Here is a 26,121-nt window from a genome sequence, read left to right on the forward strand (position 1 = left end):
GGCAGAGTTATGTGACGATCGACGTACGTTTGTCTGTCAGCAACATTACTGAAAAACAGACTAATGGATTTGAATGAAATTTTCAGGGAAAGTCAGAAATGACACAAGGGCCAAGTGATTAGATTTTGGCAAGATTTCTGTATCATTGTGAGATAGCAGTACAGCGTCACTGTAACTATGACAACAAGTGAACACTACATCAGCTGCCTGCTGACGATCACATGATTGTGATCCTACTACAAATCCACCGCTGTGGACTTATCAGGACTGAAATGATACAAGGAACTATTGATTAAATTGTGGGGGTGTTTCTGAGTCCCACCGCCCGCTACATATTTAGATGACATTTCGGTATCCGTACATAACGTACACATGCATAACACACGCCTGTGCTCAGTGCAAGGTCATTTTGTTTGTGGGTACATCTATATTAAATGGCCACATTCTATGGTTACCATCACAATTTTTTTCAAATTTCAGCTGTCGGAAATAATACGACCGAGCAGCCTTGGTGGAGTCCTGCGCTCTCTGAGTGCATTTCTTGTTGAAGAATTAACATTATTTCTATGAGATGAGATCATTGACTTCTTGACCCTCTGAACCCTAAAGCCAACAGTGGGTTTTAAAGGCAGTGTATCTTTTTATTAAAAAAAATGCTACATGACAGCCTAAAGTGTAAAAACAGAAAGATTATCAACTTTCCGACTTTCATCAAACTGCTCATCTATCATGTCGTGTTGTTCTGTTGGAAATTTCAAAAAATCATGCATAAAATCATGACTTCTCATCAAATAGCTTTATTTTTTGCACTAACCAGACTCTGTAAAAATACTAAAAAAAAATGTGCACTCCTCCACACAACCAGGAAGCCATTAGTAACTCAGCTGTCACCAACAGTTACATGACAAAAATGAAAGGACTTCAGGTTGTGTTTACAATGAGCAGAGAGGAGACAATGATGGAAACAAATTTAACATGTAAACAGTGAACGGTATATCTTGTGAGGGGTCACCATTTAGTATTTATTACATCTGTGGACACCTGGGAAAATGTTGAACGAGCTGATTCTAGATTTTGTCAATTTGCAAAATAAGTAATCAGTAAAGTTCTACTTTAGTTTTCTTTTTTTATGATTTATGGTACTATAACTTTGTTATGCTGTATAAAAATAATTTTTTTGTTCTGCTTACTTCTAGTCATGGTTTTGCTGTTTCCATAGAGGTGCAGGACTTTAAATTAAGGTGAAAAATGAGCCCGAAATGAGTAAAAAAGTCACAGGAACAGAAAACACCCAGAAACTGCTTGAGGGTTAAGCTACATAAAAACATTAAAACCGCAATAGATTATCTGAAAAATGGTTTGTAATGAAGCAGACCAGTTTTTATGAATTTGTGAAAGTGAGATATTTTGGAGATACAGGGTTACACAACGTCCTGTCTGAGGAACATTGAGGGCAAGCAGGTAAAATGACACTTTTATGATCTTCATAGCAAATGGTGTGTTGCTTCTAAACTCACAGTTCAGTGGTTTCTTTGGGGAGGCCTTTGGGCAGCGCAGTCAGACCCTTGTTGCTGCAGCGCACCACAGTGTCCAGACAGGAACACTCTGCTGGACACCTCAGCACCGGAGAGCAGCTGTTCTCATCATTACCTGACGGTGATGGACACATAGAAGCAAAAGTGCAGGCGAGAGGAAGAAGTGAATGAGGAACAAGTGTGAAATATCTGCAGCAGACGTCCCAGAGAGCATCACATGGAGTTAACACACTGCCCGTCCAAAAAAAAAGTTGCACACTCTAATATTTCATTGGACCGTCTTTAGCGCTGATATCGACACACACAAGCTTCTGCAATGTAACAGCATTTGTTTCTGTCCAGAATTGCATTCATTTTCTACCAAGATCTTATACTGATGATGAGAGAGTCAGACAAAGTCTTCTCCAGAACATCCCAAAGATTCTCAGTGGGGCTGAGGTCTGGACTCTGTGGAGGACAATCCATGTGTGAAAATGACGTCTCATGTTCCCTGATCCACTCATTCTCAATGTGAGCCTCATGAATCCTGACATCATCATCTTGGAACATGTCCATGTCATCAGGGAAGAAAAACTCCATTGGTGGAAAGACCTGGTCATTCAGTATATTCAGGTCGTCAGCTGACCTCATTCTTTGGGAACATAACGTTGCTGAACCTGACCAACCCCAGATCATAACCCTAAACCCCCACAGGCTGGTAGACACTAGACATGATGAGTGCATCACTTCATCCACCTCTTCTTACACTGATGCCCCATCACTCTGGTACAGGGTAAATCTGGACTCATCAGACCACATGACCTTCTTTCATTGCTCCAGAGTCCAATCTTTATGCTGTCTAGCAAATTGAAGCCTTTTTTTCTGATTAGCTTCACTGATCAGTGGTTTTCTTAGAGCTACACAGCTGTTTAGTCCAGATCCTTTGAGTTCCCTTCACATTGTGCATGTGGAAATCTTCTTACTTTCACTATTAAACATAGCTGTGAGTTCTGCTGTTAATTTCCTACGATCATTTAAGAGTTTGTTCCGACCACATTTGTTCCTGAAAGATGATGGTTCACTACTATCCTTCAGGTTTTAATAATGCATTGGATAGTTCTTAACCCAATGTTAGTAGCTTCAGAAATCTCCTTAGTTGTTTTCTTTCTTTGATGCAGGCCAATAATTTGACCCTTCTCAAACAGATTAACATCCTTTCTATGACCACAGGATATGTCTTCCAAATGGTTGTTTAAGAAATGAGAAGCTCCTCACTGCATCAGCTAGGACTAAATAAATTGTTGCAGCTGAAACATATCAATCACTGCAGTAATTATCCAATGGAAGGCTCTTACTTATTTGCTTATTTGCTTCCAACTGTCGACTTTTTTTTTGGACAGGCAGTATATAATTTATTTTATCTTACCGTCTTCGCAGGCGAAGTCCTGGACAGCTACATCCTGGATGGGGATCTCCTTCAGGAAGTAGGGACTTTGGCAGCGAGGGTTGCCGGTGACAATGCGTTTCCTTCTCAGCCAATCGCCGAGCCAAGCCAGGTGGCAGTTACAGTTGAAGGGATTGGCCAGGAGGTTTCTGGAGAGCAAAGAAGGCAGATGAAAGAGCTCTGTGCCATTTTATTTTCTTGTTCATTTATACATTTGGATGAGTGTGTTCTACTGTTTCCACTCACAGCGTGGACAGAGAGTGCAGCGTGTCGAAGGCTCCGGGGTTCATCGAGGTGATCTGGTTGTCGTAGAGTGACAGGAGACGCACTGAGCTCAAACCCACGAAGCTGCTGTTACTCACACAGCTGATACGGTTACTCCTTAGCATGCTGCTCACACACACACACACACACACACACACACACACACACACACACACACACACACACACACACACGAGTGAACAAGTGTATTTTGCAGGACAAAAATATACAAATAGATATATTTTATAAGCCCATGAATTATGCAGGTTCGTGTAATTTTTTGGTGGACAGTGTCACAGTATGTGGGAGCAAATTTGAATATTGCGAGCATACTTGATGCATATGCATGTGCGTGTGTGCGTGTGTGTGTGTGTGTGTGTGTGTGTGTGTCCTCACAGTGTGCGGAGGCCACTCAGTCCCTTCAGCATGCGGTGGTGTATGTTCTCCAGTCTGTTGGAGGTCAGAATCAACTCATTGACCCCTGAGGCGCCTTCAAATGTCCCCTCCTCTATGTCAGTGATACGGTTATTACTCAGGTTACTGCAGAGAGTTTGAAGCAGGAGGAAGGCAGGTAAGAGGGCAGCAAGAATGAAACGAGAGATAAGTAAGATGTAGAAAAGAAGGAGGAAGAAGGGAGAGAGAAGCAGACATTTTAATTTCTATATCGGCATGTTTGCAATAGCAGCTTTCTTTGTGAGTCCCGAGTATGACTTTCAAACAACCATATTGTTCTTGTTACATGTCTGACTCACATTTTCCTCAGCTGAGGCAACTTTTTGAAGATACCCGTCGCCTCGAGCACAGTGAATTCATTGTTGTTCAGACGCCTGAGAACAGAGAAAAGAAGAGGTGGTCAGATACAAAGAGAGAGGACAACTGAAGGAAAAGAGACAGAAGGAGATCAAAGGTGATGTGAGGCTTCTTCTGTACCACACACAGGTAGACTTTGTAGTACACAAACAACAAGCGTGACTCACAGTTCGGCCGCGTACTGAGGAATGTGATCTGGTATTTTGGTGAGTTTCTGGTTGGAGCAGTCAACCGTGGTGCCCTCACAGCGACACTTCTCAGGACAGGCCAAGTCGGCAAAGCAGTCACCTCCGAGTTTGCTGCGGTAATCCTCTGTACCTGGTCACAATCACAACCACAACGTCACTGGGCGTCCTCACTGTGTGAGAGTCGAACCCCAGCATTTACTGGCATCAGTTCCAACATAAACACTGCAGAAGGTCGAAGTGAAGGCTGTGATACAATGGAAGAATTTTAAAATGCTGCAGAGGGGCCGTGTTGCTTTTGTTTGCGCTGGAAGTTGTTGAAACGAGCCCAAATATGACTGATTATGATCTAACGCAACATTCCCCGCAAGCATCGCTTCAAAATGCCACATGTGTACCGCAGCCTCACAGGAGCCGAGTCGCACAAAGACACACAAACGGAGTGTTGATCGAGACACGTATACAGACACACGTGCACCCACACGAGAACAAACACTCTGGAGTTTTTCTGTCCTGTCAGACTACAAGGCAACTGTTAGTGTTAGAAACCACAGCACAAACACAACGGCATCAGAAGTGAGATCATAGGAGAAAAATGCCTATGCACACCCAGCCAGTCATCGATCATACTGAACACACACACACACACACACGCACGCACGCACGCGCACACACACACACACACACACACACACACACTCAGAGTTTTCAGGGAGTGACAGGAGTTGGCTGTCTCTTGCGTCTCGGCCATGCTGTAGGGTTTTGCAGGGCCGTTCCATGGTGCTTGACAGAACCATGTTCCACTTTTGGAACCTGGCAGCCACATGGTTAGATCAAGCACAAAGGAACAACCTGCTGACTGACTGCTCCTCCGCTGGAACACAGGGGTGGGAAGGACAGAGGGGGAGGAGGAGGAGGAGGAAGGGAGAATAAAGGAGAGAAGAGGAGGAGAGGACAGGAGTTTTTATTTTACAATGCTTCCACCTTTACGGAAAGGAGAGGAAGAATTGAGAAGGAAAAGAGGAGTGGAGTGGAGCAAGTTGAAAAAGAGAGGATAACATGAAGACACATAAGGCAAGACAAACAGGAGAACGGAGGAGACAAGAAGAGAGGATAAGATGTAGAGTGAAATAAATGGAGGGAACTGAGAGGAGAAGAGAGGAGTAGGAGAGGAAGGAAACAAAATGAAAAGAAGAATAAAGGTGTAACGATGAGGGACAAAGAGCAGAAGAAGGAAGGAGGAATCTGGTTTGTAGGAAAAGAAGAGGATGGAGCAACAATAAGGAGGAGATCAGTCGAGGTAGAAAGCGCAGCAAAGTGCTAAAAAAAAGGCAGAAAAGGCAGGAGGAGGAGAAGGAAACATCTACAGACATCTAAATTCACAGACAAGAGAAGAGGAACAGAGCAGCTGTTACAGAGGAGTGGGAGGAGAGTTACAGCAGCACTGAATGCAAGAGAAGCTCTGACTTCTGGGCGTCACACACTCACACACCGTCGCACAGAAACAAGAGAAACACACATGAACGGCTGCGTCCTGAAGTGTAAGTTTTATTCTTGGTGGTAAACAACCAGACAAGAGGAGCCACATAGGGGTCAAACGTCACTGTGGGAGAGGTCAGAGGTCAGCTCAGAGACGAGAGGTGAGGGATTCAGAGTTAAACCTGTGTGAGTGTGTGTGTGTGTGTGTGTGTGTGTGTGTGTGTGTGTGTTACTTACAGCCGACATGGTGTACTCCTGAGTGTGTGAGAAAGGCAGTAGGAGAAAGAAGAAGGGATTTCACTCGTTTATTTGAACAGGAAAGAAGAAAGAAAAAGAAAGCTGATGAAAAACGGAGAAAAAAAAAGGCTGCAATTGGTGCTGCAATTGGTGTTTGGTTCCCCAGGCAGTGATTCATTTAAAGGGGTAATGAGTCGTGAATAGTGAGACTCATGCTGGCGTTACATGACACAGGAAGGGCGCTCTCGTCCAACACAGCTCAGCCTAGTTTGGCTCGAAGCACGACTAGAGTCAACCGTGTTTTGGGGGGGATTGCGAGACAGAAGACACACATAACCAGTTAAAAGAGCCTTCTCTGTAGATTTTGTTTCATGCTTTTTCTTTGACATCAAACACTCCAGCAGGATCACAAGACTAAAACCATTAGACTGGCAGATTTGGCTCTGACAGAAATATGAGATAGAATCCAAAATAATGCACCGTGGAATAGTGGACATGATGCAAATTAAACTAGAGGATTTAATACGTATTGATCTGAGGGGCAAAATCGCAGAATAAAACATGTTTATTCAACTTTTAAACCACAAATGTTCTTAAATTATTCAGCTTCGCCCCGTATGTGGTATCTGGGCTTTGAAACCTCTGTCCCCCCGGTGAGCTTCAGAGTTAACGACTGCAGTGAGCGCACACAACACACAACACACACACACACACACACACACACACACACACACACACACACACACACACACACACACACACACACACACACACACACACACACACACACACACACACACACACACACACACACACACACACACACACACACACACACACACACACACACACACACACACCATGCCTCCTCTGTGAGCTGCTGTGGTAATGACCGCCTTTAGCCCTGCTACTGATCTCATATGCATGTCTGATTTACATATTTCCCAGCACCCCTCTGAGCATGGTAACTGTGTGACCTTTTGATGTTCTGCAGTGAAAGAAACGGACACAGATGTTCACGGACACACGCTCATGCATTAGCTATCATTAGATGTGCTAAGAAGCGAGGAGGACTAATATTAAATATAGTCTCTGTGATCGCTGTGCCAATACACCTTCATTTACACAGAATCTCGCGCACACGGTGGCCAGCTGACGGCCACCTGAGCTTATTAATCCAATTGTTTTTCTGCGATTAACGTCAAGGTTACCGTGAAAATCCCGGTGCAAGGACAGGAGTGTGATTATCCAGTGCCTACGATGTACGTTAGACCATTAAAAGAAGAATGTTTTGGCATACAAAAGCAGTCAGTCAAGGCAAATCACTCCAAGTGTCAGGGGTGTGTGAGTGTGCCGTCATCAGTGCGCAGACAGTGTCTCTCACACACACACACACACACACACACACACACACACACACACACACATGCTCAATGCACAATACCTGGGATGAAATACTGCTCTCTTGCTAATGGAAAGACAGAGAGAGTGAAAGTGAAAAACAACAAAGCTATCAAAAAGCTACACTGGAAGAAAGTTGGTTTTGGTGTGTGTATATGTGTGTAACAATGATGTAGTAGATCCCACAGAAAACCCAAAAAACAGGGAGTTGAGGTTAGTAAAGAGAGACTGAGGGAAAATCCCAGCAGGAAGACACAAAATGAGAAGAGAGGAGAGGACAGTGTGTCTTGAATATTATGTTTGAAGAATCTGTGTGTGTGTGTGTGTGTGTGTGTGTGTGTGTGTGTGTGTGATCAGAAATAAAATTAATTAATCCCAGGAGACAGATCAGTGTTGATCTTCTATATACACTACCAGTCAAAAGTTTGGGGTCGCTCAGAAATGCAAAAAAAACAGACAGTTTTTTCAATGACGATAACATTAAATTAATCAGAAAGACAGTCAAGACATTGTTAATGTGGTAAATGACTATTCTAGCTGGAAACGGCAGATTTTTAATGGAATATCTCCATAGAGGTACAGAGGAACATTTCCATCAACCATCACTCCTGTGTTCTAATGCTACATTGTGTTAGCCAATAGTCTAATTGATGATTAGAAAACCCTTGTGTAATTATATTAGCACATGAATAGAAGTGTGATTTTTCACGGAAAACATGAAATTGTCTGGGTGACCCCAAACTTTTGAGCGGTAGTGTACGCAGATTGGCTATATTTGTGTGAGCTGCTGTGTGTGCATAAACAACAGGCCGTGTGTGTGTTTGTACCTGAGCAGCGGAACTTCTTGCTCTTGATTTGACCGATTCGTTTGTTGGCGAGCCGGCGAGGGCTGGTGCAGCGGGCGCCGCTCGTCTCGATGGGATTGTCCTGCAGGTAGTCAGCCAGCCACTTCAGATGGCAGTCGCAGATAAACGGGTTTTGGGCTAAATGACTGATTCGCACAGAACACAGAAAACCCACACAAGCTGTTAGAACAATATATAGCTGTGAACATGCTTGTCTGAAGGTGACCAGTCAAAATAAATTAAAAAACTGTATTTATGGCAGGTGTGTGATAAAATCATGTGTCACATCAAATACTGATTTTGACAAGCTGTAATATAATGACGCTAAAATTACTGAAATATACGTGCTGGTCACTGTTTGTATCCTACTTGGAGGATATTTTATTCTTAAAAGTATGTCGTCAGCAAGCACAACAGCATTTATGTGTGTCAAAAATGATTTCAAAACATATTGAATACTACTGACGAAGGTCAAAAGGACTCTAAAAACCTTTGAAAATGTTGATCACTATAACCTTTTATATACACTTTTTATATTATATGTGATATTTTCTTTTTATGTCATGCACATTATGAAAGGGACATTTAGTAAAAGTGATAATGTGCTGTTAGAAATGCAGGCATGTTAAGCTGCAGGTAACTATAACAACAACAACATGCTTTACATTAGTACCATGAGGTAAAAGTGTTATTTTCACTCCTCTACATTTGGAGGTAACTGAAATGGAAAACAATTACTGACACTAACAAGCTCTCGAAAAATGAAACATGATATATGGGTAGTTATGGGTATATGCAGTCCAGCATACACAGGAAATATGTAAATCAGAGAGCATGTTCGAAATCAGCTGAGCCGAATAAAGTACAGACAAACCAGACACTCCTGGGAAACTGTGACACATTCAACATCCAGACGTTGCACATCTGACAAGGCAGGTTTGTACTATGGACATACTGTGTGGAGTTGCAGACTCCCCTTTTGTGTGTCCCCATAGATATATAAACAAAAACAAAGCCCCGCTTGGCAAAAAGTCAAATTAATAGTTGGAAAACTGGGGTCGCTGACATGTCCACCATGACAAGTGAGAAGTTATGAAGGAGATGAAGTGCAATTTATTTGCTTTCAGTACATTTTCACACCACTTGTGATTGAAAAATAACAAGATTACAGTAACATGCCACTGCACGGCACAGATTGTAAATACGATAATACACTCTGAGGATGTGACGTGTTGGGGCTTTTTTTTTTTTTTTTAAATGCTGATTAACCAGTTGAATAATGTTAGTTCTGTATGTTTTGAGCCGAAAAGGAAAAGAAACCCATGTTCTGAACATCAAACTGGCTTCTGTTACATGAAGGCATAGGTAAAAGTAAATGATCATTCACAGAAAATAGTAGAAGAATAGAAGAATTCAGCACTGTTATAAGTCAGCCTCTGATGTGCTATAAATTAGATGGGGTGGTTTTTTGAGTTGTTTTCAGTGTGTCATAGTATATACTCCTGTTGTAACCACTCAGTTGTGAAGAGAAACAGAGCAGCAAGTGTCTACTGAGGAGACCAAACTATAGCTTTCAGTACGCAGTAGAGTGGATGTGCACATGGTCTGTTGCTGAAACACTGGTTTTCCAGTCCAAGGGAGTCCACTTGGAAGACTCTGCTGCATACATGCACAACAGGTTGTATCTGGTATTTAGCACATACACACTTCTGCTGCAACTGTGCACTGTTGTCCTTGTAGAGGATTTTAAATGTTGGGTTGCTCTCTGGACTTGCGGAGATGATGAGATTTACATCACATGGACCCTTGCGCATGTGGAACTAAACAATGGCCTAAGATCGCTTGAATTTGTCATGTTCCTTGAGATGTTCCTAAGCTGTTGTTGTGAGTCTGTTGCAGGGGTGTCAAACTGATTTTAGTTCAGGGGACAAATACAGCCCTATTTCATCTCCAGCGGGCTGGACCAGTAAAATCAGAGCATGATAAATAATGATAGTTCCAACTTTTTCCTTTTGTTTTAGTGCATTTTGAAAATGTTCACTTTTAAGCAACTATCTTTTTACAAAACGTTATGAACAACCTGAAATTTCTAAAGAAAATTAAGTTAAATTTCAACAGTATTATGCTTCAGTTTATCATTTACACGTTATACCTTCCAGATCACAGTGTGTCTACAAAGGCACAAAACTTTTAGTCTCAGGCATCTGGAACTGAACAATATACTATTTTATTTTATGATCAAAACAACTTGTCCAGGTCTAGAAATTATTTTAAACTTACAATTTTACAAATTTACAATTTGCAGTTAATGTCTTCTCTGTAATTTTGACCCTTTGAAAAGTTGTCCTGTGGGTCAGTTTTGGCCGTATGGTTGACACCCCTGGTCTGTTGGGTATACTGTCAGACTGGCGTAGGCTGCTGCCTTTGGGGAATACCATTACCTTTGGGGGTGCGTTTGGTCTGCAACAATGTTTAGGTGGATGGTACATGGTAAAGTAACATCTACATAAATGCATGAGTTAAGGTTTCCCAGCAGAACAGACGATCAGTGTCAATCATGGAACCTGTCTGTGGTTTTAATGTTGTAGCTGATTGGTATTTGCTTCTTAGAAAAGATTATAGTGTGTAATTTGAAACATCAGTGCAAACTGGTGGTAGACGTTAGTGTTTTTATTGCTGAAAAAAAAACTTTTTGAACATGTGGGAACAACAAACATCCAAAATGCACAAACAATAGTTGATTTGCAACCAGTATTTGCTGTTTATCCGACAATGCTATTCCTTAAACTGTTGTAATTTCTGCTTACATCAATAGTTGTTCAGTTGGGATGCTTGCCAGCTACAAGTCTCACACCTCTTTATTTACCTCTACAGGTGTGGTGTGCATGCTCACTGAGCTGTGAGAGTGTGTACGTACAGCGTTTGTATGGCTCGCAGTGAAGAGAAAGTCCCCTTGGCGATGGTCTGGAGCTTGTTGTCATACAGTGATAGCAGATTGAGGTTGTGAAGGTCCTGAAATGCGTCGACGCGCAGACATGCTATCTTATTAGCATTCAGTAACCTGAAACAAAGAGTGAGGGAAAGAGAAAGAGAGAGAGAAATGAAGGCTTATCCTGTTATCATCCTCTGACGAGTGTTTCAAATGGTGCAGGTCAGTGATGATGGCTTTCAATCAGGATGTCTCCACTCTGATGACAATGTTTTAGGTAAGCACTTCTCAGCTGAATATCAATGAGATGCAGGTGTGACTTGTGTGTGTTTTGTTTTAACTGAAAATGTGAAAAGTATCTTGGAGCTTGACTTTACCTTTATTCACATTCAATTGAATGACAGTTTTCCTTGTTGCTTAAACCTGAGCACACAGGACTCAGCTGGTGTTAGGAGAAAAAAATGTTTATCTAAGAGGTCAAAACCTTCACAGAGCTGTGATGGCTGAGTGGTTTAGGTGTTGGACTTGAAATCCAATGGGGTTTCCCCGTGCAAGTTCAAATCCTGCTCACAGTGGTAATTTGTTCAGCTTTGATCATCATCATGAGGTTTATTGTCCCTACAGGCCTTCATTCTGATTAACATTTCAATTAGCCAGGAACATCTCATCCTGAATTACTTATGTGTTTATATTTGAGGCCAGAAACGCTGCTATCTTATCCATTACACTATCATCCACATACCTCATTTATATAAGGTGTCAGTAACTTTCTGTGCTTCACTGTAATTTTTGTACTAAAACTCTGGTTTCTATAGTTGTACACAGCTTTAATCACACATTTTCCTTCTGTAAGGTGTTGCTTCATGTGTGTTTTATGTTGTTTCAAATTTCTTCAATGTGTTCACATTCTGGGCCAAAAAAGCCAATTCTGATTTGGTCAACATTTTACATATTGATCTCAAGAAAGGCCTTAAAAAGAAGTGTTACTGCAGGAACCACAATAATGTAGGATAGTAATGAGTCCTGGACATCCTTATTTATCATTTTGCCATTTTGTTGTTATTGATTTGTTCATGTGAGATACAGTATGCTCATTTGCATTATCATCTGCTTTAGTTGGTTAATTTGTGGTTACAATGAGTAAAGCTCACACAGGCACTTTGGACAACTCAGGGGTCCTGTGGGAAAGACACAGGGTGATTAATGTGTCATACACTTCACAGTTAGCAGTGTGCAGCTGCTGTAATGTGCTTGTGGTTCTGTCTCAGAGAAAGTGTTTTAAACGTATGCAAACCTGAAGTCCCCCTGTGACCAAAGTTGCATGTTGTGGCACAGCAGTTTTTATATAATTGTATTTTTTTTAATAAACATATTGGAGGGACATTTTGAGGACATTTGAAAATTGAGGGGATGTTACTGATGTGACTCCTTTGACTTCCTTTGGGTGGAGCCCGTTGCTACTCAACGTCATCACATTCAAAAGAAAGCTGTCACAGAATAAAAGTAACAACATCCTAGTATGAATCTGTCAGTCTGTCAGTAAACATCAGACCAACACATATGAGCAAGCTGGTTTCTAGTGTTGTTCCTGAGAGCAGTCAAAATCAAATCAGGCTTTTTGTAAAAAAAAAAAAAAAAAAAAAAAAAAAATTAAATTAAAAAAAGAGAAAATTCTCAGGTCTGTAAGTGCTAATATTTAAAATGACATGGCATTTGAACACTTTGCTTTAAATAACTGAAGACAAATGTTTTATAAATACTTGAGCCCCTCAGTTCAATGCAACCATCCTGGTAAGATGAGAGAAAACCGTCTTCTGCTGTCTAACTCTTCTGTTGTTTTAACAGGAAATGCAGGTTTGTTTGTTTTTTAAATGCATTCAAACAGAAACAGGAAAATATTCAACATTTTTTCATTTTTATTTTATATGCTATTATGATTATTATGATTATGATTATTATTGTTTTTAGTAATATTGATAGTTGTGGTAACAGTATTTTTGTATGTTATATTTCCTATTAATGATCATGATTATAATAATTATTATTATTCTGTCTGTGAAGGTTAACATTTGTGGGTGAATGGAGGGTGAGAAAAGAAGCAGAAGGACAGAAATCCTCTGTGTGCGTGTGCGTGTGCGTGTGTGTGTGTGTGTGTGTGTGTGTGTGTGTGTCTACTCACAAGAGCTGCAGAGAAAACAGTCCCTCAAACAGCCCTTTGGAAATCTCAGTGATCTTGTTTCCATATAGTACCCTGCAGAGAGCAAACACTGTATTAAGTTATGAGTCAGACCACATATACAGTATTACCCAGTCACATTATTAATATTAACACTCAGAATATACTGCGCAGATCAAAACCTTTTGTGACTTCCTATTGTTTTGTCTATAATCTGTTTCTCAAAGAGGATTTCTTTATTTTAAAAAAATGTCCTCTGTGTTATTCTCCAAATTCTAAGCAAAATAAATTAAAAGAGAAAGTATGGCTATCACTGGTGTAAAAAATTAACTATGACTTAATACTCTGTTTCAACATTTTTTTTTAATACTTAGTTCACCTCCCACGTGTCTTTGGCAGTGTGCTAGGGATAAATGCTACATGTCTTATTGTAACAAACAGAAATTTTAAGCCGCCTGTGGAAAAAGTAGTCATAATTCAGATATGGGAATCTCCTATTCAACCATCTACAAAAGTGTATGCAAAGCAGCTCAGTCTAATTAAAATCCATTTTAATACTAATAATATAACAGTTGATTCAGCTAAGAGTTATACACTGTTTGTTTTGTTCTGGTTTGACTTGTTAACAAGCCACATACATATTTAGTCCATCAACACTACCGTTCAAAAGTTTGGAGTCACTTAGAAATGTCCTTATTTTTGAAAGAAAAAACAGTTTTTTCAATGAAGATGACATTAAATGAATCAGAAATACAGTCTACACATTGTTAATGTGATAAATGACTATTCTAGCTGGAAACAGCTGATTTTTAATGGAATATCTCCATAGAGGTACAGAGGAACATTTCCAGCAACCATCACTCCTGTGTTCTAATGCTACATTGTGTTAGCTAATGGTGTTGAAAGGCTAATTGATGGTTAGAAACCCTTTGCACAGTTATGTTCGCACATAAATAAAAGTGTGAGTTCTCATGAAAAACATTAAATTGTCTGGGCGATTCCAAACTTTTGAACAGTAATGTAAGAATAACAGAAAATTCTTGATTCAAAATGTTACTTTGCTAAAAGTACAAAATCTGCTTTAAGTATCAAAAATGAAAGCATTCATTATGCAAGATGGCCCTTAAAAGTGTAGAATCTTTTCTAAACTGATCACATGAATTTTAGATAACATTTTCTGCAAGGAGACTAGAGCTAAAACTGCATGTAGTGGAGTAAAAGTTTAAAGAAGCATAAAATAGAAATATTTGATTTAAGTTTTTTAATTTTTACCAGAAAATTATCTGTAAATCTAGTATTGGAGCATGTGTACTTATTTTTTTTACTACAAAAATACACTACCAGTCAAAAGTTTGGACACACCTTCTCATTCAAAGCTTTTTATTTATTTGTATTATTCTCTACATTGTAGATTAATACTGAAGATTAACATTTTTTTGTTTACAACAAAATTCCATATGTATTTTTTTTTTATAGTTTTGATGTCTTCAGTATTAATCTGCAATGTAGAAAATTATTAAATGAAAACTACTGAATGAGAAAGTGTGTCCAAACTTTTGACTAGTAATGTATATAACACAATGAAAACAGAAAATGTAGGTGTTTCCTTCTGTGCTTAATATTGGAGCTACAATAGTAGAATACAACTTGAGCTTTTCTCAGTTCTGATGATTTCTCATGAATGCAGCACAAAACTAAGGGGGCCATATTTGGCTCTTTACTGAAGAAAACGGAAATATTCAGAGATTAAAAAAACATTAAGAAAATGATAAGATGTTAGCAAAGAACGATAAGACACTCTCTTTTTTTACTGTTTTGGCTTCGAAGTTAGAGCCAATAAAACTCAACCAGTAAAAACGCCGACTTCTCCTTCGTGTCTGGCTGTCTGTCGACACTCTGGACATAAAGTATAACTAGTTATGATCGTTTTCATGTAAATACTACAACGAAAAGACATGGCGTCCATAAATCTGGCTGCGGCTGCGGTTTAAGGAATGTACGCTGCTATCAGAGGAAAGCTTTTTATAAATCCATCAGATTATGTACACAAACAGCTCAAGGCTGAGACTGCCACTGCCTTGCCCAACAAATACCTTAGATACACACACAGTAGTTATCAGTCATCTTTCTGCTCCACACTGAGTTCAGTTGTGTATGTAGGCAGTTTAGAGACATGTGTTTTAGATTGGCTTTTATTTCATTGTGCTGAGTGGCTGTCCCTGAGAGACCTGAGGTTGGGAAACACACGGTTTTGTGAGTGGACGCTTCATTTATGTCTCACAGACACATTAGCATGTACTGCTCTATGCATTCACACACATACAGTACATGTACAGACACAGCTGATGGTTCATTTGCGTCCTCTCTAACCAAACACTGACACACCATGAACACACAGTGCAGCTTAATGTGAAAGCCATACTGTATGTGGTGTGTCAGCGTGAATCTGTGTGTCCCATTCTCTCTGTGGTGAATGTGTAATGAGGTGGCAGAAGCCTCCATTCAGCAATTCAGCATTTATGAATTATTGACTTTGGAGAGACGAGACCTTAATATAACTCCTTCATGAAATGACTCTACATCCCTCACTCCCTCTTCAGCTCCTCTCTCGCTCTTCCTTCCCAAAGCTTCACACGCAAAGCAGACGGTTCAACCTGAGATTCAGGCTGGAGAGAAAGCCAGCAAGACCACTGGTTCTCTCATAAGTGTGTTCATAATGTCTTATTAAATTGTGTTTTTGTTTTATACCGAATTGCTCTGGTGTTTGACACAGCTACAGGATAATTACAATCTTCTCAATTTAATAGATTTGACTGTTATTTTTGTCCATAACATTAAGATTAATAGTACAGCAGGGCAAGAAAGATGGGCCGTTAGATGATGTTAAGACTTATGGAAAAGAAAATGAGGAAAAAAATCATTATTAAAACTGATCCTTTGCTAAGCGTTTTTTGTCATGTGTGAAAAAGGGTTTGTGGATGAGCCCAAATGAAATGTTGAGATTGGCATTTTGGGGTTATAGAGTATTTATAAATCAAAAAGCAGGACTGAGCCGCACTGTTAACAGTTTTTTTGCTACTAACTGTCCATAAAAGATGATGGACGTAGCCACTGTGACGTCATCCATTAGTTTGTAGACTTCTAAAGCCTCAAGTTTGGCACATAAAACCCAATATGACTTAAATTCAATTCAGTTCAATTATATCGTTATAGCGCTAATGTACAAAATACGTAATTTCAAGGCACTTCCCACAGCAAAGTAAAGATCTTACAGATCTGATAAAATTTTCTAACTTTTTCTCACCATCCCATGACCATCAATGGACGAGAAGATGGAGAAGATGACTAAGAACTGAAAAAACTACAGCGATCCATACAGTCGCGACTTGGTAGCCCACACAAGGTCGCCCTACCCTTATGCACACCCTGCTTTATTGTCTAGTTTATTCTAAATATGATTGGAATCCCCAAAATAAACATCATGTTTTCTTGCATAAGACTTAAAACAAGTGACTGAAACCATTAACTAATTAGGAAAATGTTTACTGGGGTAATAAATCAAGTGAGAAGTAGTGTAATTTTCCCATAGACCTCTATACAATCTGACTTGTTATTGCAGCCAGAGGAATCACCCCCTGCTGGACATTAGAAAGCCTGCAGTTTTAGGCACTTGTCAGAACCCATTGCGACATTCATCTGTTAAATACAATCTATACTTTAGATTCCACAGGGTGCCATGGAATTAGTCCTAAATAGGGCTTTTCTATCCTAGCTTAACTGTAACCCCCACATGATGTAGTGAAATTTACTCTTGGCCTTGGATTTGAAGGTAATTAGCCAGACATGCCAACATTTGTAAGAGCAGAGAGACACATTGTTCAGTTCATTCCTCACAATTCTTAACTTTATTTTTGGTTTTCTAAAATAAACCAAAGAGATCTAATCTTGAGAAATTTAAAGCTTGACAAGCTTGCTGTGTCTAGCTATGAAAACTAAGTTATCAATGGACAGACATTGTTTGGTGAAGCACCGACTGTAATGTGTAATGATGGATCATTTCAGGGGAGCTCAGTTTTGTTGTTCCCTGCAAGTAGAGGTTTAAATAATAAAGCCATGTCGAGTTTGCAGTTCAAAGAAATTAATTTGGCGAGTACAATGTTAGCATAACATACAAGTATTGGCAAAACATACAAAAAAGAAAAGAAGAAAAGAAAAAAGAAACAAGCTATGATGAACAGCTACTCTGAAGGTGGCCTAAACGGATTTGAAACAGGCCTGTGTTGGGCATTACTTAAGAGATTCAAAGCAGTGCGTTGCAGTGTTTTGTATAAACCACATCTTAACTACAAGCATATCACAATACTCACAGAGAGTTGAGGGAGCGCAGACCTTGGAAGGCATCCGAGGCCAGCTCTGATATCTGGTTGTTACTCAAGTCTCTGAGGAAAAACCACGCAAAAGAAAAAGAAAAGAAGAAAAGCACAAAACCAGAGACAGAGTCAGTGAGGAGGAGAGACATGGAGAAAGTGAAACAAGGAGGTCAACACAAGTCACAAAGGGGGGCAGCAACAGAAGTTTTTGTGGATGGTTGACAGGGTGCAGAATACATGTATCTCTTCATCTACTCACATCCTGCGCAGCTTCTTATAAGGAGAAAAGGCCCCAGCTGGGATCACCTTGATGGCGTTCTGCTCCAGTCGTCTGGAACCAAACATACACACAGACCATTGAGGAGCGACATTAACATTCCCCATATCGCGGATCTATCTCTGCTGCATTGTTGACTGCTGCTCATTCCCAGGGGCTCTGGCTAAGGGGAAACATTTCCAGATAAGGCGCTTTGATGACCGTTGCCAAGCCCTGTCACATTTCTCTGATCTTTTGCCCTCTCTAACATGTGTACAGTCGGACGGACACACAAACACACACCCTTAACTGTCTGGGCAGTGTTCCATTAAGTGCCAGTCTGAGTCTGCGTCTATTAGGCCCAAACAAATCAAGGCAGCAGACCAGGAGTGTGAAAGAGAGAAAACAGACCCGAGCAAACATTTTCCAAACATTTCACATGTTCAGTCACTAAGACAAGAAAAACGGCGAACTGCAAACCAACCATTCAATTGTGAATTCTTTTTTTTTTCTGTGGTTCATTTCTGTTCAGCTCCACTTCAGTCCTTTCTGGTCCTTTCACTACTAACGTTTTTGACAGGTCGCATATACGCCTTTTGTGTTCTATTCTGTGTATTGTGGTTTCAAATGTTGAATCAGTTATAACCTCAACAACACTTGTCCAGTTCAAGTCTAAAATCAATCAAGACAAGTCTTAAGTCCTTTTTAAGTCCAAATAAAGTCTAAAATCAATGGTGAGTGTGCAATCCTGTTAGAGCATGACTTGTGTCAATTCTCAAAGCCTTAAAAAAACACATCTCAAGTCAAGTTTTAAGACCACTGAAGCAACTAGAAGTTGCGTCCCAAGCCTTGTTAAAGCAGAAATCAAGTCGTGTTGAAAGGCATTCAAGGTAAGTCCAGAGCAAGTCTCAAGGTCTTCTTGAATCAAATATTAATTTACATCTCAAGTCATTTAAGATGAGTCTAAATGAAGTTAAAAGGATCAAGCCAAGTCTTAAGTCCTCTCAAAGTCCAAATAAAGTCTAAAATCAACAGCGTCATTCCTGGGTGAAGTCTTGTTAAAGTGTCAAAGACTTATCAATGCAGGTCTCCGGTTAAGTCTCAAGCCCACCAAAGCAACTCACAGTCACGTCCCAAGTCTTGTCATAACGGGAATCAAGTCTTGTTGAAAATCATTCAAGGTAAGTCTAGAGCAAGTCTCAAAGTCTTTGCGAATCAAGTATTAATTCAAATCATTCAAGATGAGTCTAAATCAAGTAAGAAAATGATCAAGACAAGTGTAACTCATAGCTCAAGTCTTATAACAGCATGTCTTGAATCAAGAAATCATGTGTCAAATCAGTTGAAAAAAGTCCAGGTCAAGTTTTACTTCTATTTAAAGCAGATTTCAAGTTAAAAGGAAGTCTTAAGTCAAGCCACAAATAAAACAAGAAATCAATGCAGCTCTTTTGTCAAGTCTTCAAATTAAGCCACACAAAATCCTTTCCTTGAAAATGACAGCAGACATCAATTCTTTTCAATGGCTAGACCTTACTGAATGAATGCAAAAGGCCTTATACAGGATATAACAAAGCTAGAACCTGAGCCTCTTTGTTGTAAAGTCAAGTCTCATGCAAGTCAAACCCCAGAGCAGTCTACTCCAAGACACAGCTCAAATTCCTCTCGAGACTTAACTCTGACTCAAGTCCCCGTCACACATCTGAAGTCAAACAGCTCCTGCTTTGCCGCCTTAAATCTGCTGCCTCTTATCTTTCCTCTTTTCTTGATGTCCACTTTTACATAGCAATGTGATCTGTCTTGTCCCTCAGAATAATCTTTCAATTCTTCCTCCCTTGCTCCTTCATTATTTTCTTAAGCAGGGAAGAGCTGCATGACCAAGCTTTCTCATTTCACAGATGTGTGGTTTTATTTCACTACACAGAGAGAAAGAGAAGTGCTGAAACAGAAAGGTGGAAAGAGACAAAGAAGGGAAAATGGAGAGACGCACAAAGAAAGAGCAAGAGAAATATCACTGCACCAAGTGTGAATGCAGGAGTTGGTGTGTGAAGCAGCTATGTGTGCACTTGTACTTTATGTGGACTTTTCTTACATCTCAGTAATGGTTTCAGGCAGGTTGGTGGGTATTTCTGTCAGACCCTTCCCTCTGCAGTCCACGATGTTGTTACTGCAGGTGCAGGACTCTGGGCACTGTAACACACTGCAGGAGGAAGACGATGACGACTGGTGACCTACGCAGAGACAGAGGGCCAATATTATCCACGAATAATATATTACGGTTCATGGAAAGACAAAGCATGCTGAAGCTCAGAGAATTCAGTGAAGAGAAACAGCAGTCAGTGCATAACAAGTGTGAGGCAAAGCTGCTGTCCTTAAATGTGACCTTGTCTCCTTACGAGATTATATTTAATCTTATATTGTAGAGAAAATCAGATCGATACATATTTTAGTAAGCGCAGCACGTGGAGTTAAAGCCAAGCCATGCAATGGAAGCTGAATATTTACCTTCGTCCCAATCTGGGAAAGCATGAGCAAAAGATGGCGAGAAGAAGCAAAAGCAAAAAGACGGGTTTGCGAGTGTAAAACAGCAAGCGGACGTAAATCCCAAAACAGACAGCAAGCAGATGGTAAAGTCGACCTACCTGTGCATACAAACTCCTTCTTCTGCACCTCAGCCACGTTGTGCCCCCTCAAGTGCGGAGGGGCCATGCATTGCGTGTAAAGACCCAGGCGGGGGCGCTGTCGCAGCCACTCTGACAGCCAGGCTACGTGGCAGTCACACTGCAGGTTGTTGGAGTGCAGGCGACTGACGAGGTGGGGGAGACAGGTGGCGAGAACAGGTGGGGGGAGGCACAGGAGAGATGAGAGATTTGATGACGAGGGAGACGGGAGCAGGGCGGGTGGAGGGGGGATAATGACAAGTACAGATCAATCAATTAATTGCACAAACGGCCATGGATGAGAGGAATCCTTCCCCTCAGGGTGCTAATGTGTATCAAATGTGCCGCTTACAAGGTCCTGAGCTTCGGCATGTGGTTGAAACTGGCCACAGACAGTCGGCTGATGTTGTTATTGTTGAGGGTGCTGAGGAGAAAACAGCAAATCACATTGACAGTCGTGTGATCAGCATCATTTAGAGTTAAATCCCGACAACAACACTGTATTTCACATTGTCGTTTTCAAAGCAACACCTTGTTAACTACAGTTTGGCTGCTTGCTATCAAGCTCACTTATCAAATATCATGTTTAATTAAAATCAACTGAGCCTACTGTTTTGTTTTTATTTAGATGTGGCTTTAAAACACAATCCCTTGACTGCCTTGGAATTGTTAGGAAAAGGGGGTGCACAAAATATATATTTGCCATCTGCACAGAAATGTGTTTTGTCTGTAAATAATGAAATATTTACACTGGGCACATTTGGTGAGTGCTTTGATGAAATTTCTCAACTTTAAGTGTGTGAAGTTGCCTCAGCTCGGCATTCACTCTACTCTATTTAAACTGTAAAGCCTAAAACTTACCAGTGGATTTGAAAGGCACGTCTTTAAAAAAATTGTTATAACTACACTATTTACTAGGGCCAGAAAATGTAAAAACTAAAAAATCAATCAATCAATCTGTAAGCTGCTCATCAGTAATGTGCTGTTCTGTTGTGAAATGTAACCAAGTCTAAGCTAAAAATCACGATAGTTCCTGAAAATCACTTTGTTCTGCAAGATTCTGGTAGAAAAAAACTGCTGTCCATGAAGCAATTGGTGACTCGGCTGTCTCATGACAATAATTTTGAAACTTTTCATTCTAACTAGTTTGAACTGCAGGCTGTGTTTACACAGAGCAGTTTGGTTAAAGGTATAGAAACATATTGAAAATGTAAAATATCTATATCAAAATATCTATTGTATGTAGAGTCACCATTTTTCCAGTAGGCACTCTTGTGTATATTTATATTTTTTTTATTACTATTCAAAAAAATAGAAGAAGAAGAAGAAGAAGAAATGTCAATGTCTTATTGTACAAAGACATTTTTCAGTTTTCTCTACTTCTAGCCATGGTTATCCTGTTTCCACAGAGGTGAAGGATGTTTTTTGCAGCGAAAAATGAGCCCACAGTGAGAAAAAATGCAACAGGAGCAAAAAATACCCAGAAAGTGCTCGGAGTTCAGAGGGTTAATATACATCACTATGGCAGCAGTTCACATTTGCCTCACAGTTAGAATAATATTTGCCACTGAAAACCATCAACAAGTCATGTCAGCAGAGCGGGATTGACTTTAAGACAGAAATAGGGTCTGTTCAGTGGCCCTAATGACACAGTCATCTAAGTAATGAATAATAATAATGAATATGATGACAGCAATCCCACAGAACCTGGCATTAGTGCCACTCCTGAATATATATATAAAAGCATCCGTTTTCAGGAGCTGCACAGGCAGCGCAGCCTTTAGAAAGGTCAACGAGGCTATTAGCTGTTCCATATCCTGCTGCTGTTCATCATCCTCCAAACCTCTGTTGCTGTTAGAAGGGTGACTGAATAAATAGGTACTCACAGCACTTCCAGGTCACGTAACGCTCGGAAAGCTCCATCCTCGATGCAGCTGATGTGGTTGTAGTCCAACTGGCTGCATGCACACACATATACATAAAAGGATGAAAGAATAAGCAAGGTGTAAGCTGCCTTACAGTATATGTTCAGGTGAAATTCAAGCCAGACAGCCGAGTGCAGATGAAAATGCATCAGCTACCCTGATCAACTAACCAACAACCTCCCTCATACTCACTCACTTTTTCTTTTAGTTTAGTTCCGGAGGTTCTTTGTAGATGCATTTTCTAAATGTATTTATCTCTGTTGCCATTCCCGTTCCTGCTCTCTTCCATCTGATGTCTAATTTGTATGCACTGCTCTTTACCTCTTTTCCTCATCCCTCTTCCTCTCTCTCCCCTACTCTTTCTCAGAATCGCTTTGCTGAAACAATTTAATTAAGACATAAGGACAGTAAATCGTGCTGTCACCCGCATTCTAATGCGCTCGCACACGCACACACACACACACAGACACACACACACACATACTGGCCTGTCCTTTTACTATAATTGCAAGGCATTTCAAAAAAATTATCTGATGTGGAAAAAAATAACAGGAACGACTGAAATAGCTGAAAAATCCATATTTGTAAAATTACGGATGGGCAATTACTTTACCTGTGAAATGACCAACAGTTATCATAAGTACAAGTGAGGCAAAACAAAGAGAGAAAACAGGAAAATGCCAGGATGCACGCACGCACGTACACACACACACACACACACACACGTGTACACACACACACACACACACACACACACACACACACACACACACACACACACACACGTGTACACACACACACACAGCTGCTAATGAGCAGTGGTGCCAGTCAATACAGCAAGCAGGAGGCACATGACATTTAACACAATGAAATATTGATGTGCAGGCACAAGGGTGTACTGCACATTTGCCAACATGCTAAAAAGCAAGTGACAGATGCGCACACATACACACATGAATGCTTGCATATACGCCTCACACACGTGCAGAGGAAGTATTGCTAAAGTGCCACTTACAGGTTCTTGATTTCCACAGCTCCCCTGAAGGCTTTTCTTGGAACCCCTTGAATCTGGTTCTCGCTGAGGTCACTGGACAGAGAGAAAGATGAGGAGGCAGAGAAACAAGGTGGTAGAGAGTTAAACCGAGCTGTCATGGAGACACTTGCTTTGCAGCACAAGTACTTCTTGTAATCACCAAAATGCAGCGGGGCGACTTCAGAGCCAGACACATCATCTGCAAAATTGAGTTCCTTGCACACAGAGCACTCCTTCACTAAATATAATCAGCTGTCTCTGTTCATCTCTCAGTGACAAAAAAACACTGCCCCTGACAAGTGTCCACGCATCCTGGAGCAAGATGCAATTCAATTGTGTGCTTTGAACATCCATAGGAGTCAAGCAGAGGAGGCTTTAAGTGCACCGACCACCTGTAGGGGGCACTGGTGACCTCCTCTTCCCTACGAGTTTTCAGTTCCTCCTCTCATCACTCCCACTCATCTTTCCCTCGCCCCCGCCACCCCTTCCTTCCTCTGCTTTTAAGGGCTGAGTGATGGATGTGTGAGCGTGAGCGCTGGGGTTTACGGAGACTTTAATTTTTAGCCACTTTAACTAAGCTGCAGCTTGAAAAAAACAACACACACTAAGTGTACTGCAGGAAGGGACACATACATGCAGCATGTGCGCTAATACACACACACACACACACACACACACACACACACACACACACACACACACACACACACACACACACACAGGAGTATAAATACACTCAAACATATGAACAGGTGTCGCAGAGACTAAATCTAACGTACTGCCTGCCGCCAAGGGAAATACATCCAGCCACTGGTTGGTATAGCAGCTTGGTTTAGTGAAGGACACACACACACATAGGTGCTGAAGAATGTACACACAAATAGTTACATGAACCGGGGTGTTAATCACGCATATGTACATGTGCAAATATAAATAAATGCGGCAAAACAGAGGTATGAGGATGAAATCAGCTGTCTAGACAGTAGTGTGTCAAATAAAAGGTGCTAAAAAATCATGAGACGTCTTCACTCGGTATCGAGTGTTTGTGTGTGTCAGTATAGACCCAGTCTCCAGACAGACCATCTGACCTTTAACCACTGACCTTCCAGCTCTTCACCCCGACTCTGACCCCCACCATGCTAATCGGCTAACAGCTAATGCCCATCCACATTCCTCACATTCCTGCAGCTGCGATTGTATAATCAGCATTGCAGGTATCATCCATCTCCCATGTCTCCACCTGCTGCTTCTAAGCCTGCATCTGAAGCGGCAATTTGTTGCAAAGAATAAAGAAAAAAAGGGTTTAAAAGACTGCAAGCCTTGAGTTATCTTTCATGACCTTAATGTGCGACTGGAATTACACAGCTAAGTGCATCTTTGGCCTCCAAGTCTGTGGGAGGGTTGGCTGCTGTGGGTTTTTGATTGGCAGCTGAGACAGCAGGGGCACGAAGACGCAATGTAAACAACTTTCTCTGCTAACTGTAGCTTATTGGCAAAGGGACATATGCTAGCAACTGAAGAAAAAGCAATGAATTGTTCTGAATCTACACTGAATGATCACAGCATTGACAGGTAAATGTTTGGAAGATGTTCAAGGTGTTACAGAAGCAGCAAATCCACCATCAGGACTCTAAGAACGATATAAGGGGGTGCACTAATAGGCAGTGGAAGGTTGTTTCCTTGCAAGCCAGCGTGCATTAGAGATCGTGTCTTTGACTGTAGGTAGACAGGAGAGGTCATGGCTAGAAAACTTACCGCAGTTCACATTGTGTGGTTTTCTGCATATGTGGCTTCAGTCTGATTGCAACATGATAGTTAGTGCTTTATGCAAACACAGTTAAAAGTAGAAAGTGGTTCTGAAAAGACTGAAAGATTAAAAATTGACAATATCTGTAAAATCTTAATCTTTGAAGTAGCAACAGTGCAAAAGTCTTTAAGTTTGGGTTACAAATTGTATGCCTTTACTGCTTTTTTGTCTTCTTGGGTTAGGATAAGTCATTGAAAGTCATTGTAAGTGAGTGTAAATTAATTAAAAAGTAAGTTAATTAAAAGAGGATGTGTTTACATGCAGAGTAATCCCTCTTCATCTGGTTTATGCATAGAATTAAAAAAACAACAAACATATAGTGCAATTCCAACATGCTTGTCTTTCACTCGCACTTAACTTATTCACATACATGTTAACATCCACATGTATGTCTTAACTGCTCTCTGATGTCGAGAGCAATTGACGTGATCCCAGAATAAGACTTTATAAACAAAGGTGGATGAAAAAGGCATTCCACCTTTGCTGTGTTACACGCACAATGCACGCACACACACACACATACACACGCTCACACACACGCACACTCACACACTCACAGTGGCTGGTCTGAATCAAATAGAGTGTATCCTGATACTGTTTTTACAGGACCAGGGGGGTTTGGAAAACAGCCGTGCTCCTTTAACCGCTGGAACTCTAAAACCAAATAAACACTTGGAAAACGCTCCTTAGGCCTACACACACACACACACACACACACACACACACACACAGTGCATACACCTTACACTATATATATATATATATCTGCCTATCGGATGTAAAACTCCG

General features: G+C 40.7%; 1 protein-coding gene and 1 non-coding gene across 19 annotated transcripts in view; one reads left to right on the forward strand and one right to left on the reverse strand.

Moving 5' to 3' along the window:
- Window positions 1-26,121, reverse strand: part of slit2 (slit homolog 2 (Drosophila)) — a 108,014-nt gene that overhangs the window by 26,463 nt on the left and 55,430 nt on the right. For 6 of the 18 annotated variants that reach the window (XM_035947887.2, XM_035947875.2, XM_035947886.2 and 3 more), the window contains exons 5-23: window positions 23,508-23,579; window positions 22,454-22,525; window positions 20,920-20,991; window positions 20,550-20,713; window positions 20,413-20,424; window positions 20,000-20,138; window positions 17,914-17,985; window positions 17,652-17,723; window positions 13,288-13,359; window positions 11,097-11,240; window positions 8,162-8,325; window positions 7,378-7,401; window positions 5,934-5,951; window positions 4,200-4,350; window positions 3,975-4,049; window positions 3,619-3,762; window positions 3,205-3,348; window positions 2,941-3,107; window positions 1,518-1,650 (exon numbers count right to left, since the gene is read on the reverse strand). In XM_035947887.2, coding sequence (XP_035803780.1) covers window positions 1,518-1,650; window positions 2,941-3,107; window positions 3,205-3,348; window positions 3,619-3,762; window positions 3,975-4,049; window positions 4,200-4,350; window positions 5,934-5,951; window positions 7,378-7,401; window positions 8,162-8,325; window positions 11,097-11,240; window positions 13,288-13,359; window positions 17,652-17,723; window positions 17,914-17,985; window positions 20,000-20,138; window positions 20,413-20,424; window positions 20,550-20,713; window positions 20,920-20,991; window positions 22,454-22,525; window positions 23,508-23,579 — 1,911 coding nt within the window. The remainder of the gene's footprint in view (window positions 1-1,517; window positions 1,651-2,940; window positions 3,108-3,204; window positions 3,349-3,618; window positions 3,763-3,974; window positions 4,050-4,199; window positions 4,351-5,933; window positions 5,952-7,377; window positions 7,402-8,161; window positions 8,326-11,096; window positions 11,241-13,287; window positions 13,360-17,651; window positions 17,724-17,913; window positions 17,986-19,999; window positions 20,139-20,412; window positions 20,425-20,549; window positions 20,714-20,919; window positions 20,992-22,453; window positions 22,526-23,507; window positions 23,580-26,121) is intronic. The other 12 variants (XM_035947890.2, XM_035947888.2, XM_035947883.2 and 9 more) reach the window with 6 other exon arrangements.
- Window positions 11,602-11,683, forward strand: trnas-uga (transfer RNA serine (anticodon UGA)). Its single transcript has one exon. It is a non-coding gene; the product is annotated as a tRNA-Ser (tRNA).

The sequence above is a fragment of the Amphiprion ocellaris genome, chromosome 4 (assembly GCF_022539595.1).
Source record: "Amphiprion ocellaris isolate individual 3 ecotype Okinawa chromosome 4, ASM2253959v1, whole genome shotgun sequence".
In the NCBI taxonomy this organism is placed as follows: domain Eukaryota; kingdom Metazoa; phylum Chordata; class Actinopteri; family Pomacentridae; genus Amphiprion; species Amphiprion ocellaris.